Source organism: Mobula hypostoma, chromosome 3 (assembly GCF_963921235.1).
Source record: "Mobula hypostoma chromosome 3, sMobHyp1.1, whole genome shotgun sequence".
Classification (NCBI taxonomy): Eukaryota; Metazoa; Chordata; class Chondrichthyes; order Myliobatiformes; family Myliobatidae; genus Mobula; species Mobula hypostoma.
Window position 1 is genome coordinate 29,914,823 of NC_086099.1, and position 21,131 is coordinate 29,935,953.

A 21,131-nucleotide genomic window follows, 5' to 3' on the forward strand; every position below is an offset into this window, starting at 1 on the left:
CACTATAATTGCACAAAACCCTCCCGTTTTTTGTACTTTGGAAAGTACAACTTCTTTATTTCTGTACTTAAATATTACATCTCACACATTTTGCGGTTCTGGACAGAGGATGCCCATTTGAAATGTTAATGTAAATTTTCACATGAGTAAAATGAGCAGCCATTTGCTTGGTGAACCAAGATCACATTTCTAACAAAAGATGAAGAACAAATTAAAAAATCATGAAATTGAAATATTTTGCTAACAGTTAGTACCTTCCCTAGTAACGGTCCATGAATCAATTTGGGATACTTCTGGGTCGCGCTGTTTCCATGTCCAAGCTTCCCATAATCGCCATCTCCCCAACTGAACAGCTCTCCTTCTGCAGTTACTGCTAGCGTGTGTCCATCTGAACCTTTTGAGGATGATACTTTACAGATGCTCCGATGAGGTTCAAATGTGAGCTTCTTAGCTGTTGACTGATTGTTGGAGTCACCCAGTCCAAGTCTGCCATAGCTGCCTTTTCCACAAGCTTTCACAGAGCCATCTTCTGAAACTGCAAATGTGCAATACTGGCCAGCCTCAATCTGGAAGAAAAATTAGTTTTCTAAACTTGACACTAGATAAATAGCTTGTTAGCTTGTAGACATAGACCTGTTTCTCACTTATTTATTGAGTTGTGACTCTTGATATATCAGAAAATACATCCAAATAAAACAAAATCTTTTCATAGTTATTTTCCTAAGTGCTTAAATAACTTCTCTCAGCTGCATCTACAGCTCATTTTTATGCACTGTTATACAAATTCATTTGATTCCTCTGTGCTTTGGCTTGAACACATTAATTCGTCCTCTCCTGTCATATAAGTGATGGAGAGAAACAGATCTTTAAAAAGTTTTTTCTTTCCTTTTTACAAATATATTTTGAAAAAAACCAGTTCATGTTTATGAAGATGAAATTAACTTTGTTTAAATAAACAAGATGTGGCAGACTCATGCCCAAGATTAGGAGATAGACTGGGGTCAAAGTTCTGAATAGATTGCATACTGCCTGAAAGAAAAAGCAAAGATTAGGTGTATAAAGGTTAATTATTCAGATCACAGGACAATCCATACTGCCCTACGCTGGGACCACTATAGGTCATACAGTTGTCTCAATGATTTGATTTTAGAAATAATTTCTAAACTAAAAAATAACAATAACTTTTGGGACCAGGTGACTGTAGTATGCAAAAATATAGAGTAAGATTGAAAAGCAATATAGTAGAAAACCTGAAGGATAAGAGGCAAGGTAATTGAATCCTGAGATATAGAGTCAGAAACAAAGTACAGCTCCATAAACTTGATAAAACTACAGGCAGGTATTAAAAAAGTTATTTATCAACTATCTTAAAAATTACCCTTGCCAGCAGTGATCAAAGTTTGCATTTGTAGTTTATCACTTACATCAACCATGAAAATCATCAGAAGTTGATTGTTTATTCGTACATCCAAAAACAAAGAACAATTAATTAATCAGAATCACTTTATTAACATTCCAGAATTGATTGCAGTTTAGCACCAAGCATAAAACACAGGGTAATACCATTACAGATATTACAGACAACAACACTTTACAAGACAATAGTGCAAACAGCTAAAAGCAATTAACAATTGGCAGAATGGTCACATGCACAAATGTCAATAATTTAAATAAATGTGAACAGTTGAGGTATAACATATTGCATATTGCCACTGTAGCAAAAAAAATCACTAATTAACAGTAAGACTTTATGATTCATAGTCATAAATGATTTAATCATACATTATCATGTCAGCTTTAAGGTTAGCTTTCAAATTGCAACACAGGTACTCCCCAGGTAATGTTGGGATTCCATTCCTGTGAATGGTTGGTAAGCTAAACAATTTGCAAGTTGGAAATGCAGTCATGATCCAAGTTCCCAGGCACAGCAGAAGATAACCACAGCTCTACAGCAGCCATTTATCCGTCCCACAGGTCTCCCTAATGCTGTACATAAATTGTGTGTTTGCAACCTTGCGAGGATCTACAGAGTACATTTATCAAAATCTAGACAATAATTCTTGCATTGCTTACCGTCTTTGCATTAGCAAATCCATGTGCTAATTTGGGCTGCAAGATTTTCTCTAGAGTCCCTTCTGCCAGTTGATGGCTGCTGTTACTTCCCCAAACATACACAGCTCTTGCTTCACAGTCATGACTTTGAGAGTTATGAGAACTGGTACTGCATAGGCAATCTAGTGCTAAGCTGCAAATCTGGAAATAAGATTACACATATTAAAATTACATACTTACTATGATATATGCTCTATATTTGATAACTACTCCCTCAAAGATCTATACACATAAACTGCACCTTGAAGTCCATGTTGCCCCTTCCCACCTCACACTTCCTTCTGTTAAATGAGCAGTTTCCTGCTCATTTTGCCAGTCTAGCTGTGCCCTGCTATAATTGATTGGTATCATCCTTACAATTTGCCACATCTCAAAGTTTGGTATTGTTGATGAATTTAAAGAATGTTACTGCTGTAATCATGCCAGAACTTCAGGCGTGAGACCCTGACAGTGTATTTAGTCAGATACAGAAAACCTAGACATCTTCAACTTGTCATTACTGAGGTATGAGGTTCCAACCTGCTTCAAAAGGACAGCAATCATACTGGTGCCCAAGAACTAAAGGGTGAACTGACTCAAAGATTATTGCCCAGCAGCATTTCCATTGTAACGAAACATTTCAAGAGGCTGGTTGTAGTGATGATTAACTCCTGGCTGAGCAAGGACCCGGACACACTGCAGATTGTTTACTACTGTAATGGATCTATAGTGGACACATTCTCACTGGCTCTACATTCTGCTTTAGAGCATTTGGATAACAACAAAACATTTGTAGTACTGCTGTTTATCAATTACAGCTCAGTGTTCAGTACCACCATCCCCACTGCATTAATCAGCAAGCTTCTAAACCTGGGCCTCTGAACCTCCCACTGCAAACGGATCCTCTACTTCCTTATCAGGGAACCACCTTCAGTACAGGCAACATTTACTCACTGACAATTAACACAGACATACGTCAAGGATGCATGCTTAGCCTTACCCTTCCTGCAATCATGACAGTGTGGCTAAACACAGCTCTAAAGCCACTATAAATTTGCAGAGGACATCACTTCTGTTGGCATAATTGCAGATGGTGATGAATAGGCACACAGGAATGAGACAGATGAGCTGGTTGAGCGGTGTTACAACAACCACCTCGCACTCTGCCTCAGCACAATCAAGAAATTGATTATGGACTTCAGAAAGGGAAATGTGGGAGAACGCATGCCAATCTGCATTAGAGGTCAGCAGTGGAAAGGGCGAGCAGCTGGTGCCAACACCTTGGAGGATCTGTCTGGGATCTAAAACGTTGATGTTATGGTGAAGAAGGGACACCAGAAGCTCTATTTCATTCGGAGTTTGTTGAGATTTGACACGTCACTAAAAATGCTTGGTAATTTTGGAGAGCATTCTGACTGGTTGCATCACTAGAGGCTGCGAAGGGTAGTAATCTCAGCCATTTCCTTCAAAGGCACAACCCCACCCCCCTCCCTACTACCCAGCACCACATCTTCAAGCAGCAGTGTCTCAAGAAAGTGCATCAATCACCAAGGACCCTCATCATTCATAATATGCCCTTTTCTTTTTACAACCATCAGACGGGAGGAAAAGGAGACTGAGGGCTCACACTCAGTGACATCTTCTCTTCCATTTGATTTCTGAAAGGTCCATTAACACTACCTCATTATTCCTTTCTTTTAGTGAATTATTTATTTTAAAATTTATAATAATTTTAGGTATTGCTGCCAGAAAAAATGTCATATGTAATAATAATAAATCTGATTCTAATTCTGAGATATGGAAAGCAGTGACCCTATCAGACCCTTGCAGAACACAAATGCATACTATCCAAATAACATTTTACTATTTCTCACTGTTTTAGATCCTTAAACTAGTTTTTAAAAATCTAACTTAACACTGACTTCTGTAGGTCCCATGCACATTTTCACTTCTATCAACCAAAATCCCTCTATCTGGATTCAATCGTTCCCAGTCTGTCTCTGTTTTTACCCAAATACTGCAATTGATCCTGAAAAACCACTGAAGAACTAATTATCCAAATACAGCATTTAGTTACAAAATCTAATAACACAGCTGTGTCAACACACACAAAATGCCGGTGGGACTCAGTGGGTCAGGCAGCACCTGTGGAAAGGAATAAAGGGTTAAAGTTTCAGGCTGAGAACCTTCATCAGGTTTTGGCCCTTCCGTAGATGCTTCATGATCAGCTGAGCTTCTTCAGTGTTTTGTGTGTGCTGCTCTGGATTCCTAGCATCTGCAGAATCTTTTGCATTTATTAAAATGCCACAACATACAATTTCAAAAGTAACATTGCAGTATTTTATACCTATAGGCAGAAACAATAGGATTTCTTAGTGCTAAATATCACTTACCTATAATGCCCAAGGTTTAATCTGCTCTATTAAAAACAGCTTTTATGGATGAAATTGTCTAAAATTAAGTTTTGATTCAGAATTGGCAGACTAATTCAGCGCACGCCCATTCACAATGGTGCAGCAGAGAAGAGAGTATGGATCTCAATTTCCATGTTTCCATTTACGAGAAACAGCAAATTTTGTATCAATAAAGCAGCAGAATTAGTGCACGTACCTTCCATTTACTGTGTCAATTAATATCAGGATGTCAGTCTTAAAGGGCACCCTACAATACGTCAAAGCTGACAACAAGTGTTGCACGTTATTGCATTGACTGCAATGGCACAGGAAGTAGGGGAGTATATGGGTTAATATTATTTTAGATTGATTTCATACTGGTACAGGTTAGGTAGCAAATGGAACTTACAAGAATTTATGGAATTAAAATGTGAACAGTCTGAGAGCTTGCAAATTTTTTTTGTAAGGACTGTTTGTTAATTATTAAATGAGTATTTTTTAAAAAGTTACCGAACACTTCGAAATTAATTGATGCTACAGATATGTAGGCAACTGGGAATGTGAACTATAAAGAGAAAAATATATCAATTGCAAGTTATTTTCAGAAAAGCAAATACATCAGGGGTGGAACAAAACAAAGAATGGGTCAATTGGGCACCTCGAAGACAAAAATAACCCTTCGTCCTTCAAGATGAGAGCTGAGTTGAACAATCTTCTTAGTTTGCAGTGCAACACCTTATACAATTACACAATTCCTCGTTATTTCTGATAACTGTCTGTTAGCAGGTAGATGGGAGGTTTCCTAATATTTCAACAAATATGATGGCACAGCTTGGTGTTTCTCACAATTTCTTCATAGCAAGATTCTCATCTCAAATTATTCACTGCAAGTGATAAACAGTAATGGGCAGCCATGGAAGGACCCAATCCATTAAGTATTCATCTACGAGCATGCAAAAGTCAATAAAATCAGAACATGTACACCATAATAAATATCATATTAATAACTCTTTTAAACAAAAGGTTGAAACAATTTACTTATACTTTAAGGCAATTCTGTCAGATTACAAAATGGATAAACAATCCCAAACCTCTTCAAAAAGACAAACTGCAGCCTGAGATAGTAAACACAATCCATCTGGAGTTTTCTTGAGGTCTTGACTTTGTGAATTATCTGTACTTGTATTCTAAAAGTTCAAACAGAAAAAAAAATCAGAAAAATGAGCTGTACTTATGACTGTACGGTTTGGCTGAATATTCAGATTGGCATATGATTTTTTAATTACAGATGGGTTTTCCTGCAATTGAACAAAAACCCATGGCCAATATATGTAAAAATATAGTTATTTCAATTCACCACAGAGAAAATATGTACCGTCTTTGTAGAAAATGTGGTTAATAATCATCCTTTATTTATAAAGAGACTTTCATCTCCCTTCCAGAATATTCTGGTTAATCCAGTAACTTTGAAGTTTAGTACTATTGGAAAGAGGGTAGTGTGCACAACATAACTGGATAAACTCTTTTAATGATGAGAAAGGGCTAAGTACTGTTCAGAAGAATGAGAGAAGACCTCACCCAAAATTCTGAAAGCGCTTTTCAGGACAATGACCGAGGAATTCATGACAGGGCTCACAAGTTCTGAAATGGGGTAGGTTTCGTTTGTTTAAGGACTGAAACAGAGAGAAATTACTTCACTCAGATGGTGGTGCACTGTGGAATTCTCATTTAGGGTGCGATGTGGAGGCTTAGCCACATCGCAATATTCTGAATATTGTTGGAATTAAAGGCAATAGGGATAGTGCTGGAAAATGGTACTGAGCTGGAAGATAATAATATTAATGAATGTTGAAGCATATTCAACAGGTGAAAAATGAATCTGTTTCAGGCTTTTTGCAGTTCTGTACTTAAGATCCTGAATTTGAATTGCATCAACATGAATAAAGTTATATAAAAGCTGCTAAATTATATGAGTTACTTAATTTGAATCATCAGACAAGTCGATATTCTTTAAATGTTCAACTTTGAATGTGACAGACTTAAGCTGTAAAGGAAAAGATTGATAGTAATTTTAATTTTACACTATTTATGTAGGTTTTTCAATTCCTCAAGTCAGGGGCAATTAAGAGTGAACTTCATTGGGTCTGGAGTCAGATTAAGTCTAGTTAGAGGTGGCATACATCCTTCCCTAAAGGATATTAATGACTTAATGACAAATTAGTTTTATGAATACCATTACTGAAACTTCTTTGGTATCCCATTGAACTATTTTACCTGTCAATAATTTTCCCCCTCTCAGGCATAACTTACAATGTTTGAAGGTTTTTATTTCACACCAATCATGTGAAAGCAATAAGTTTTACGAATCACGAGGTACTGCATTAATGACTAGACTGAAAAATTAATGAATAGTTGTTCACATTTAAAAATAAATAGCAATTGTAGCTCTGAAAAATCATTCTCACCGAAGAATTTCTTAGTTGCTCCAATGATTTTAAAACACAATCATATCCAATCATTACTTCTTTCTCTGGTTCAAAAGGTGCTTTTGTAGCAGCTGCAGAAGCTGCCAATGCCACTTCAATCCATTCAAGTAAGAACTTCAAGGAGCCACGCTGTACCGCAAGACCCAGTAATAGTTCTGAAGCTAATCGTCGTCCTTCTTTATCAGCCCCAGAGTTAGGCATAGTCATTTTCTTCAGAAAAGTTGAAACTTGTGCAAGGCAGTCCAAACCAACTTGTGGGATCTTGTTTTCATTTGCTAGAGAAAGTGGAGGTAGAGAATTGATAATTGTGCAGGCTGTGCACAAGACATCATTGCACAAGCTCAGGCTTGGGTCTATCCTTGACTGTCGCCAATTTTGTTGAATTAGTGCAAAGAGCAGACTTAGACCAGTCTTCACTCCCATTTCTATAAGAACATCAGCACCTGATTTTATTCCCTTATTCCGGGCCAGCGCGTCATCTAGATCTAACCTGCTGTCAGAACTCTGCTTTTGTACTTTACACTCTGGTCTGAATCGATCGTGGTACTTGTTAGAAAGTGCATGGAATATCCTCTGAAGGGACACCAAACGCATATGTAAGGCAACAGCAAAAGGTGAATTCCCAAAGACAGTCCTGGCCAAATTTTGTTGGCTGTTAAGGAGTGCAGAGAGATAACGTTCACGTTCTTCCACAGCTGAAGATTCATGTTCAAAATCTGGCAATTTTGGACCGATGAGATTTTGCACCTGGTGAGATATCCCTACCACTTCTCTGTTCTGGAGGAGCTTTTCATATAATGCAGAGGCACCTTCTCTTGTAGCTGTAGACTCAGTGTCTTCTAAGGCCCAGGAACTATTCAGGTGTTCAAGCCACTTTAGTATTACATTTGTGGGACATGTAACCATTTTATATTGTTGATCTGAAAAAAGAAAGGAAGAAATGAGTCATATTTTTGTAAGCTCCTCTCTCATTTGCTGTACAATACCTAAAGAGTGGGTATATTGACCAAGAGTCTCTGACCTGAAACGTTATCTCCGTTTCTCTTTAACCACATTACCAGGTTTAGGAACAGGTATTATCCTACTACCATCAGGCTCCTGAACCGGTGTGGATAAATTCACTCACCACAACTCTGAACTGATTCCATAATGTACAGGCTCACTTTCAAGATCTCTATATCTCATGTTTTCAGTATTTTTTTTTAATTTACACATTTGTCTTCTTTTGCACATTAGTTGTTTATTAGTCATGGAGCGGGTGAGACGGACCGTCATGCACAAGTCCCTGGACAACGGGGGCAAGAATGTCCCCAATGTTGTCCTCACCCTGATGGCCAGCTTCGTATGTGGCCGCATCAGGTTGTGTGTAGAACCCAGGTATGTGGGCACCAAGTACCACTATGCGCCCAGGTTCTACCTGTCACCCTGGCTACGAAGGATGGGTCTGGCCCCACTCCCGCGCAACGCCCCAGTCAGCTGGTTGTTGCCGGCATACCTGTCCTACGTAGCAAAGTTCTTCCAGGAGAACGCCTTTGACCACAGGGCCATCAGGCAGTGGTCGGCACGTAATGTCCTGCAGGCACTGCAGGAGAAGGACGTGATGGACACAGTGGGGTGGTTCCCTGAGCAGACCGTCCAGTTCATCTGGCAAAATGCCTCATCGCCAGATCTCACCAACAGGCACCAAGACCTCGCCTGACTGGCGGTGAGAAAGGCCCTTCCAGTCAGAGCCCTCCTGTACGTCCAGAACGTCGTCTCCGCACCCCACTGCCCACGGGAGGACTGCAGTGAGGAGGAGACTGTGACCCACCTCTTCGCACACTGTCAGTTCGCAAAGAGGGTGTGGAGGAGGATGGACGGGCTAGTGTCACGTTTCATCCCCAGCAGCTGCGTAACAGAGGACTCTCTGATCTACGGGCTGTTCCCAGGGACGCACACGGAGACTAACATCCGGTGCTGCTGGCAGATCATCAACTCGGTGAAAGACGCTCTTTGGTTGGCCCGAAACTTGATGATCTACCAGCACATGGAGATGTCCGTGGGAGAATGCTGCCAACTGGCACATTCTCGGCTGCAGGAGTACGTGCTGAGGGACGCACTGAAACTCGGTGCAGCCACCGCAAGGGCCCGGTGGAGAAGGACCACGGTATAGGTTTCTCCACCCATGGGAGTGGGAGGGGTCGGGTGGCGAGGAGTATACCCCTCAACAATGATGTGGTAAGGTGAACAACTGGAATGCCATGTAGGTGACCATAAGTATGGATATGTACTGACTATAATGGAAACGTATGTAAAGGATGAAAAAATGTTGAATGGTTTATTGTATATATTTATTTTTGAATAAAGTATATTTTGAAATAAAAAAAGTTGTTTACTAGTCTCTGTTTATGCAGTTTTTTCATAAATTATATTGTATATCTTTACTTTCCTGTAAATACCTGCAAGTAAATATATCTCAAGGTAGTATATGGTAACATGTGCATATTTTAATTTAAAAATTGCTTTAATTTTGACTTTCTACAGATGCTGCCGATCCTCTAAGCATTTTCAAAATTTATTTTCATTGAGATTGCCAGTATCTGCATTTTAAAAAACTTCACTGCTTTATTTACTATATTGTACAAATGTTTGTACAATAGCAGCTAATTATAAATAAGAAAATTTATGGGGAACAAGTAACACACATTTTAACTTCATTTTAAACTATTAAATTTAGAGCATAGGCCATTGTGTTCAAATACCTTTATACTCTTTCAAATCCAAACCTAGCTTCCCCTAACTAAATTTGTACTACTTATCTCAAATTCTCTATTAACATTTGGTTGATGACATAGTTCGAGATTCAAAATAAATACTGGAACGTATAAGTGATACAAAACTAACAGCAAAATACCTAAGTGTAGCTAAATAGGGTGCTGGCGCATGGCCAAGTGGTTAAGGCATTCGTCTAGTGATTTGAAGGTCGCTAGTTCAAGCCTTGGCTGAGGCAGCGTGTGTGTCCTTGAGCAAGGCACTTAACCACACATTGCTCCGCGATGACACCAGTGCCAAGCTGTATGGGTCCTAATGCCCTCCCCTTGGACAGCATCGGTGGCATGGAGAGGGGAGACTAGCAGCATGGGCAACTGCTGGTCTTCCATACAACCTTGCCCAGGCCTGCGCCCTGGAAACCTTCCAAGGCGCAAATCCATGGTCTCATGAAACTAACGGATGCCTATAAAGCTAAATAGGAATGGACGAAGTGCGTAACAAAAGACAAAAACTGACCCATTGTTGCACTGAAATAAAAATCATTGAAATAGTAACCATAAACCATGTGAATGGAAAACAGATGAAGAATAATAAGGATAACTGAGAATGGAAGAGAAAATAAAACATAGCATGAGAGAGAAGATAATATGTAACTAAAACAAGAATATACTGCATTATTGAGTTCAGCATGAACGAAACAAAAAATGAAGAGAGCCCAGATGAGCAATTGTACCAAGGATATAAACAGCAACAGCCAAGCAGAAATATCAAGTATCAAGAGAAAGAGAACAAATACTAAAAGGATGAGAATGTTGAGGGTAAGCTGGGTTTGCAATTAGGAGCAAAGAGTGAGGGCAGAGGGAATATTAAATGGCAAAAAAATGACAGGAAGTGACATGATTATGTGGATTTTAAGTACAAGATTTTAAGTGTTGGCGCGTGGCCAAGTGGTTAAGACGTTCGTCTAGTGACTTGAAGGTCATTAGTTCGAGCCTTGGCTGAGGCAGCGTGTGTGTCCTCGAGCAAGGCATTTAACCACACATTGCTCTGCAACAAAACCGGTGCCAAGTTGTATGGGTCCTAATGCCCTTCCCTTGGACAACATCGGTGGCGTGGAGAGGGGAGGCTTGCAGCATGGGCAACTGCTGGTCTTCCATAAAACCTTGTTCAGGCCTGCGCCCTGGAAACCTTCCAAGGCACAAATCCATGGTCTCATGAGACTAACAGATGCCTATAAAAAAAAGTACAAGAACGGGAATTGAAAGTGTAGGGAGGTTATGGTGATAAAAAGGCAACAAAGAAAAAAGAACAGATACAATGCAGCAAAAGCAAAGAGGTTGAGGACATAAAACAATCTGAAAGGAAGAGCAGCAGATTCATAAAATAAGTGGTAATTGCAAAATGAAAGCAGCAGTGAAATACATCCCAGACTGCAAAGTAATTGAAGCATGATGCCACACATAAGTTATTAGTTTGTAAGCACTACTAGTTTTCCTTTCTTGCTTTTAATGTTAGGCAGTGCTTTTAAAAGAAGTATTGGAAAAGAAAACCGAACTATTATTTTGTTATATAAATAACAACAAAGATTAATATCCATACACATAGAGAAGAACGTGGTATTGGAAAGGGAAGATCTAATTGCAATTGTTCAAGTAGCGACCAGTAGCACAGGTAGAAATGAGAAGTAGGTATTCTTGCTGGAGTGAAGAATAAAAGTCTTGGAGTCAGAGCTGGAGTCAAGAATAAAAGCATCTTATCAGCAATGTTCTCAGGATTATTAACCTGAGATTGATAATTCTCAATCTCATTTGAAATTGAGGAAGGTCAACACGATCAGAGAATTGAATGCAAGACTCAAAATGCAGCAGATGGTGCCAAGGGCCTTAATTCACTGACATAACATCAGTATAGGGAACAGAAGGAGTTGCTCAGTTGAGACAAACAATTTAAATGTCTGGAATCAGTGTTCTGGCAAATCAAGTGATGCTGTGGGTGAGCTATTAAACTTAAGTAGAATGTGGGACCTAGGGTTCAGCTGGCAAGTTCATTAATATACAGATAAGAAAAAGAAATCTCCATGAGTGTACTATAGTAAGTATTTAAAAATGCAGGGGTTAGCGGAAAGGGAATATGAATTTAATAATATTACATCAGTTAATTATGTCAAGCTAGGTGAAAGTTTAAAAACAAATTTTGATCTGAAATCGAGACATTTTCTAACAAGATGGATGAATTAATAAGCTCAAAGTAAAATTTATTATCAGGATACATACATGCCTCCAAATAAAACCCTAAGATTCTTTTTCCTGTGGGCATACCAGCAAATCTATAGAACGGTAACTGTAAACAGGATCAATGAACAACGAACTGTACAAATGCAAATATAAATAAATAGCAATAAATAACAAGATAAAGAGTCCTTAAAGTGAAGCCATCGGCTGTGGGAACACCAGAAATAGAATGAGTGTAGTTATTCTCTTTTGTTCATGGGCCTGATGGTTGAGGGGCAGTAACTGTTCTTGAACCTGATCGTGTGAGTCCTGACGCACTTGTACCTTCTACCTGATGGCAGCAACGAGAAAGGAACCTAGGAACATGGCCTGGGTGGCAAGGATCTTTGATGATGGATGCTGCTCTCCTATGACAACATTTCATGTGGGTGTGCTCTAAGGTTGGGAGAGCTTTACCTGTGCTGTACTCAGCCGAATCCACTAACTTTCGTTGGACTTTGTGCTGAAAGGCATTGCGTTCCCATATCAGGCCATATGCAGCCAGTCAATACATTTTCCACCACACATCTATTGAAGTTTGTCGAGGTTTTTGATGACATGCTGACTCTCCGCAGACTCCCAAGGAAGTAGAGGCGCTGTCGTGCTTTCTTTGCTATTACATTTATATGACGGGTCCGTACAGGTCCTCTTGAGATAGTGACACCCAGGAATTTAAAGTTACCAACGCTCTCCATGCCTGATGAGTACTGACGCATGGACCTCTGGGTTCCCTCCCTGGAAGTCAACAATCTTTTCCTTGGATTTGCTGACATTGAGTGAGAAGTTGTTGTTATTACACCACTCAGCCAAATTTTCAATCTCCTTCCTACATGCTGATTCATCACCACATTTCATACAGCCCGCAGCAATGATGTTTTATCAGTGAACTTGAATATGGTGTTGGAACTGTACTTTGCCAAACAGTCGTAGGTGTGAAGTAAGTAAAGCAGGGGGTGGTACACATCCCTGTGATGGACCTGTGCTGATGGAGATTATGGAGGAGATGCTTTTGCAAATCCAAACTGACTGGGGTATGCAAGTGAGGAAATCAAGGATCCAATTGCACAAGGGGGTATTGAGACCATGTCATGGAGTTTACTGATTAGTTTTTGAGGGGAACTAATGATAAATGGGTAACTAATGATAAACAGACATTTCGAAAAGACATTGAATACCAAAAAGTTATATAGAGGGAGGAATCGAGGAAGAGGGTGGGAAGTTGGTTAGTCCTCCAACTACTGGATGATAATTTAGCCAGTATTAAGGAAGACTTAGAAAATCATGAAGCGGAAACAGCATGGCAGAGATTAAATAAAAATCTGTACAGTGAATTGGAGGTCCTTAAAGATACTATATTGTTGGGTAAATATTAATCAATTAATAACAAAAATACATTTAAAGTAATACCATCATTGAATCATCAAATATAGACCTAATTAAAATTTGAAACAGATTGGAGGACAAATATATAGAACACTTTTGACACAGTTTCCACAGCATTATACCATAGAAACAATGAGAGAACATCATGGGACCTGTAAGAAATTAGGTTAGTGAGACGAGGTCAATTAGCAATTTCACAGTAAGGGATCCTATTGGCAAGTGTCATTAGTATGCATATTTAGTTTACTCGTAATATGCTTACCTGAAACTAGAGTTTTGAATTTGAATAACTACATGATATTAAACAATATGCTGAGACAGAATTTGGAATTAAGTCAAAAAATAAACCTATAGATCGACTGAACACATTTAAAGAGATGTTCCAGAGTTTCCAGAAAATACATTCTATTTCTCTTTATTATTGCATTATTCCCATGGAATGATTTTTGCTCCATATGTTTGGAAGGGAATGGGAATGGGAGTTATCTCTTACCTACTAACCAATGCCACAGTATTTTAAACCCAAGACAAATGCAAACATGCTTACAGATTCTATCTCTGTCACTGTTGACCTGACTGGCGGTCGATAAGGAGAGTCAAACATTAAATTTCCTTTCTTTCCCTGAAAGAAGTCAAGCCAATAACTTAACACGGGTTAAATATGGCAAGTAAGATTGTGGCAAATCATTATGAATATTTATGCATTTCGTTAGTATCTCCTCTACAGTTTAAAGTACAACTAGTTGAAAATCATTTGGTATCAGCTGTCAGGACTGATTGAATTACAGCCATAAAAATAGCAATCTATTACAACATAAAAGATGATAACCAACAGACTTTGAGTTGCAAGTAATGATCTTTATATGGTAACAGATTGGCTCTGAGTGAGGAGCAGCTGTCTAAGTGACCTTAAAACTCTGAACTATGGTATATCAGATTCAATAATTTTTTGGTAATTGAATCAATTAGCTCAAAAAAGCAGAATACTTTCAGTTTCTGTATATTCTAAAGAAATGAACAAACTTCTTGCATTACAGTGAAAATGCAAATAAGGACATTTTGGCAAGCACACAATAAATGTGAAAGGATTATAAAAGAGTGTTAGTAACTTAACTTCTAACAGGCACCAAAATATGATAAAGAAGAAACTGCTCTTCCCTTCCCATTATCCTCAACACGGATTCCCACCAGGGCTGTGTGCTGAGCCCAATGCTGTACAGACTGCTCACACATGACTCCACAGTCAAACACCTGAGTAATCACATTGTCAAGTTCGTCAATGACGCGACAGTCGTGGGTCTCATCATCAACAACAATAAGATGGCCTACAGAGAGGAGGTGGAAGAGTTCAAGGCCTGGTGGCAGACAAATAATCTCTTCCTCAATGTCAATGAGACAAAGGAGATGAATATCCACTTCAGAAGAACTAGAACCATTCACACCCCTCTTTACATCAGCAGCAAAGCAGTGGAAACTGTGAGCAGTTTCAAACTCCTGGCAGTGCGCACCTTGAACAACCTCCCAGAATACATTCCACACAATCAGGAAAGCTCATTTATGCCTCTGAGGAGGTTGAAGAGAGCTGGATTAGATATATCTATCGATATGTCATTCTACTGATGCACAGTAGAGAGCAACCTAACATGCTGTATCACCGCAGGGTACAGAAACTGCACAGCGGGACGACACGACGGCTCTACAATGGATAGTCAAAGCTGCCCAATGCATCAACAGCACCAGTCTATCCACCATCAAGAACATATATACAGAAAGCTGCTGGAAAAGGCCAGTAACATCAAAAAGGATCTCATTCACTCTGCTCATGGACTGCTTGTCCCACTCCCATCAAGGAGGAAGCCACATAGCATCCAAAGCAGGACCACCAGACTCAGAAAAGGTTACTTTCCCCAAGCAGTAAGCCTGATCAACACCTCTACCCACTACCTCGCCCCTCCATATCATCCACCACCACTTTATTGTTTTTTGTTTTGACAATCCTGAGCCTAGCATCACTTTATGTCAATGTCAGTGAATGACATCAACTTGTTCTAAAACCATTGATTCTTTGCACCACTCCTCCATAGTTTCAAATGTCAAATCATGCCACAATACATCCTCTGTTTGAGTGACAATATACCATTTCATACATAAAATGCAAGGATCGGAAGACTGCCTGTCTGCAGACCACAGAACCTGCCATTTCCACCGCCGGCAGGCCCAGACTTCTCCAGACTGCAATCGCTGTTACCGACATCAATAGCTCTAGCGATTCAGATCAGATTCAATCGCCATCAATGAGACTCCACCGCCATCAATGAGGGTTCCAACGTCCTCAGACACCTCCAAAGGGCCGATTGTGCAACCTCCAACTCCAACTCCAGCTTTGACCTCCAGGCCGGGTCTTCATGTGCTGCCACTGTCTGCCCTTCCCCTGCCGCCACTCCGCAATCCTGTCTCTCTCAAGTCCCACCACCAGCTCTTGCGCCCTTGGAGACTCCATCTTCCTCTCACCACACCATCTCTGAACACTCCAAACCTCCATTCCCCTCAGACACTACCAAACCCCTTCCCCCTTCCGATCCCAGCTCTCATTCATGCCGGGTCTTCAACATTCCCTCTGACATTCTCCTCTCTGAGGCCAAACATTCTGTTCTCAGTAAGGGCCTCACTTTTGTCCCCCTGCACTCACACTTTAGTGAGTTCTGCACCCACCATGACACTGAGCTCGTTTTCTGCCGCCTCCGTCTCCGAGCCTATTTCTTTGGCAAGGCCTCTCCACCCCTTCTCCCATCTTCAACCCTCCTCTTCCTGGACACCCTGCCCTGGTTTTCTGCCTGCTCTGAACCCTTTCATTACCAAATGCTGACAGGACATCGACCGTCTTGACTTCAACACCCCTCTCTCCAATTCCAACCTAGTTCAGTCCCTTCCTACCTACATCTGTGACACTTCACACACACTGCATCTTTTCAACTTCCCAGGTTCCCATCAACTTATTTTTACTATGGATGTCCAGTACCTATATACCTTCATCCCCCACCAGGAAGGTCTCAAAACTTTCCGTTTCTTTCTGGACTCCAGACCCAACCAGTTCACCTCCATCCCCACTCTCCTCCATCCAGTGGAACTTTTCCTTACTCTTAATAATTTCTCCTAACGGCAACTCCTTTGCTTGCATCTTCAGAAACAGCTCTACTTCTACCTTCAATATCTTTATTTTTTCCTTTCAGAGTTCTTTTGAAGACCCTGACCTGAAGTTACACACAGTTTTCGGTTCTTTGTGTGACTGGGACCCATTCTCCCCGTTCTACGACTGGCCGTAATTCGACATGCCTAGGGTCTGGCCTGAGAATCTCGATCGTGTTCAAAAGCCTAAGATCCTGGGGCTCTGGAGACGGGCGGATCGAGGGTCGGTGTCAGGGCCGGAGATTCATGTGTCTTCAAGGAGGCCGGAAAATCTTTTGCTGTGGGCCATAGACCCGATGTCTTTGTGATCTTCGGACACAGAGCTCAAAAAAAAGCGATGAAACAGACTTCTAACATTGTAAACCAGCGGGTTGTTGTTATGTCTCCCGCTCACTGTGAAAATGGGGGACACCTCCCTCTCCCTTACCAGGGAGAGAGAGAACCTTTGGCTTGTTGATTGTCGGACGAAATGCGAAGCTTTTGGGGTAACTTTGGTCTGTGTCTTTGCTATTGCTTAGCACACGCTTGGGCTCGGTGATGGTACCGACACCCGTTTTTTTGCTGGTGGGGGGAGGAGGGATTGTTGCTTGCTGCCACATATGTGCGGGAGGGGGGAGCTGGGGGGGGGGACTTTGGGGTTCCCATGTTTAACTGTCGTTCATTCCTTGGGGCACTTCTCTGTTTTCGTGGATGTTGGTGAAGAAAAAGCATTTCAGGATGTATATTATATATATTTCTTTGACATTAAATTTGACCTTTAAACCTTTGGCTCCTCCCACTTCCTTGAAAAAAAAGATGTAGCCATGGGCACTCGCATGGATCCTAGCTATGACTGCCTGTTTGTCAGCTATGTGGAACAGTCTATGTTCCAAGCCTACACTGGTGGAAGTCCTGCACTTTACCTGCACATCGACGACTGCAATGGTGCTGCTTCATGCAACTATGCAGAACTCGTCAACTTCATCCACTTTGCCTCCAACTTCTACCCTGCCCTCAAATTTACCTGGTCCATTTCTGTCAACTCCCTTCCCTTTCTCGATCTCTATCTCCATCTTTACTGATGTCTATCATAACCCACTGACCCTCACAGTTACATGGACTGTACGTCTTCTCACTCTGTTACTTGTAAAAATGCCATCCCCTTTTCTCAATTCCTCCATCTCTGCTGCATCTGCTCTCAGAATGAGGATTTTCATTCCAGAACAAAGATGTCCTCCTCCTTCAAAGTAAGAAGCTTGCCTTCCTTCACTACCAACGCTTTCACCCCATCCTCCCGCCACCCTAACAGGGATATGGTTCCTCTTGTCGTAATGAGGCCACATTCAGGTTGGAGGAACATCACCCTATATTCTGTCTGTGTAGCCTTCAACATGATAGCATGAACATTGATATCTTGAACTTCCGGTAATGGCACCCCCCCTCCCCGCCACCGTCACCTTTCCCCATTTCCTTTTCCCTCTCTCACCTTTATCTCCTTGCCTGCCCATCGCTTCTCTCTGTTGCTCCTTTCCCCATTTCTTTCTTCCATGGCCTTCTGTCCTCCCCTCTCAGACTTCCCCTTCTTCTGTCTCAGACTGAAGCATTGACTGTACTCTTTTCCATTGATGCTGCCTGACCTGCTGAATTCCTCCAGCATTTTGTGTGTGTTGCTTGGACCTCTGCTATTATCCTTTGTAATTATGCCAAGAACATTGTGTGCCAGACTCAGGTTTAGATGTGATCTAAAACTTAATAGTCAATACTAACAGAACCATGTAACCTTCAGGTATTAATTTTACAATATCATGTTAACACCAGCTTTAGATAGGCTAAAGATGTTATATCTTTAGAGTAGGGGAACATTTGTAACAGCAAAACATTTTTGGATCCTCTCCAGTGTTCTCTGAATCAAACAACATCTGTAGTAGTGAGGACTATTGCTTGTTTCTAGATCTCCCTTAATGTCATATTTTCTGGGAACCAAACACCATCAACATTTCTGCTCAGATCAAAAATTTGGTTAAATCTTGTTACATTTTACAACTCAACTGGCATTTTTTGTGGTGTCTTCAGCTGGTGTTCCAATGCATTATGCGAATGAGGAACATAAAGTATGAACTCTCACCAAGTACCTGTTCTGATCAGATTAAGATTATAATAGATGGTCTTTAACTACTTTGGCTACATGTCAGCAACTGCTTAGTAATGGATAAACAAAGTTTCAGTTTTTTTTTAATTCTTAAAACCTTAGAGCTGAGTATGAATATTTTAGCATGGCCTATATGAAGATATCAGTATATCACCATTTACACAAAGCTAATTATAATTTACATTTATATGGAGATAATGAGAGCTCTCATCTCCGTGTTTATCACACAAACTGTGGATTTTTGAAGAATATCACAACATTAAAAAGTTGTTGAAATTCCAATTATATCAAATTTGAAGTGAAAATCAACTCAATAAATCTTTGCAACACAATTCTAGATTACAGTCACAACAAATGGCTGACTCAAGTGACGAACGTCATCCTCTGTCTTTGTATCTCATCACGCTCATAAATTGACATAATTTTGAGAATAACTGAGATAAAGAATTTACACGGAAGTTGGGGAAAATACGGGAAAGTGTTTTACAAGCTCCAGAAAATTGATCAAGAAATAAGCAGTCTCATTTACGATTCAAAAGAATATCAACTTTCCAGTTCATTGTTTCTACTGCTCGGTCTCTAATAAACCTTGTTTATGTCCGCACATTCTTTTTAACTAATTACTGAATGCTGTTACTATTAAACCTGTTATTATATTTTATTTAATTCCTGAAGTTTTCTCATTTTTTATTTCCAAGTCATGTGCCCTTTATATAAGGCTTTGTATTATTGAGTTTATTGCTTTGAATTGTCTATTGTCTGAACAGAAATCTACTAAACTCTGTTACATCCACAAATACATAACAACGTTCACTGCCAATTCCAGTCAATACCCATAATAAAGCTACATATTAAAATTCATTTAAATTCCCTGGTAGCTGGGTGCAAATTGTCAGTCCGTCAGGATTAGAAACCAAAACTACTGATAAGCATTTCCATATTAAAAGTACAGCAGATCAGAAGTATTTCTTCATGGAAACTTTTTTGCGCTTTGGTGTTACGTCCACAATTTAGGGTTGAGAAAGACTAACAGCTTAAGAAACTAAAATCAATATTATTCAAGATACCTTGAATTCATTATTGGAGCATTTACTGAAACACTTCCCCTCCAACACCCATTTCAGTTTTTTAATTAACCACTCTTCCCTTTTGTGCTCAGTAAACAATACATTTAATTGCAGAGTAATTTCATGGTTAGGACAGGATGCATCCATTATAGAGCAACTTCAAGTATTATTTAAATAGCAAAGTGGATGGGAGGGGGAAGAAATTTAAAGCTTCCATATATTGAGTGCTACAGACTACAGATACAGATGAGGAATGAAGACTTCAGGAAAGCTACAAGTGTTGTGTACCTTCTGGCCACCCCCATTTTCCCCTCATCAAGGCAACATCAACTATAGGGGTTCATCCTCATAGTAGAGGAGGCCATTGACTGACATGCATCTAGGGGTTTGAATGCATCCTTCCTTTCTTTTCATTACTTAGTTAAATGTAATATTCTGGATCCATCTTTCCAATATTGTTTACTCTATTATGTCTGAATATCACATTGAGTTTCTTTTTATGGCTGCAAGGTCATATTTTGAAATCTTTGATTGCAATTCAGTAATCTGATACCAGGGATCAGGTTCATCCACTGTACCGTATAATCTTAAATATTCCACACCAACACTTAACAATCTTTAAGAATAGAGAATAGACCCCAAACTGACCACATCATTAGCAAAATAACTACAATTATGTCCAGTTAGTTGATGGGATATTGACTATATCAACCAAGAGTATAATGGAAGGTGAAATAAAGGAATATATATAATAAAAAAAATCAGGAAATGTATCATGTTAATGTTTTGACACAGCTAATGTAACAGAGCATGGTACTTGCATGAAGGTATAAAAGCATCTTCTCTGTTTCTTGTGTATGCACAATAACTTAAATGATTTATAATTTTGCAAAATGTTATAATGGACAAATGTACATCTACAATAGCTTGATACACAGCTGTGAATTTCCCCAAAAGACCTGAATTGCAGCCGAAGTGACTGTATATAGTTACTCAGACCACAATAAGTTGCTCTGTACAACATATAAAATGTAGAGAATCATCCACCGGAAACAGAAACTAGAGAGTATCAGAAAAACTATTTGAGGAGTGAATTTTATATGCTAGTGTACAATGTGAGAGCTATCACAAGACTTCTTACTTAATTTGTAATTTATTGACTTCATTCAAAGTAAACAAGAGTGTTAGCAGTAATCAAAGCTGCATTAAAGAAAGGAAATTTATTGTGCACATTGTAACTTTATACAAAAAGACAAAATGAGATGAATACCCATTTAAGACTACATTAGTCAGCATTAGCCTCTGTTGCATCCAGGACATCTTTAAGGAGTGATGCCTCAGAAAGGCAGGATCCATCATTAAGGACTCCATCACCC

General features: G+C 39.8%; 1 protein-coding gene across 4 annotated transcripts in view; it reads right to left on the reverse strand.

Annotated features, from left to right (window-relative positions):
• The window catches only part of LOC134343917 (probable E3 ubiquitin-protein ligase HERC1), a 295,654-nt gene that overhangs the window by 262,603 nt on the left and 11,920 nt on the right, over positions 1 to 21,131 (reverse strand). For 2 of the 4 annotated variants that reach the window (XM_063042838.1, XM_063042837.1), the window contains exons 1-5: positions 18,026 to 18,216; positions 6,950 to 7,890; positions 5,576 to 5,671; positions 2,074 to 2,253; positions 255 to 566 (exon numbers count right to left, since the gene is read on the reverse strand). In XM_063042838.1, the coding sequence (XP_062898908.1) occupies positions 255 to 566; positions 2,074 to 2,253; positions 5,576 to 5,671; positions 6,950 to 7,890; positions 18,026 to 18,047 (1,551 nt within the window). In that variant the 5' untranslated portion in view covers positions 18,048 to 18,216. Of the gene's footprint in view, positions 1 to 254; positions 567 to 2,073; positions 2,254 to 5,575; positions 5,672 to 6,949; positions 7,891 to 18,025; positions 18,218 to 21,131 lie in introns of those variants that run through there. The other 2 variants (XM_063042839.1, XM_063042841.1) reach the window with 2 other exon arrangements.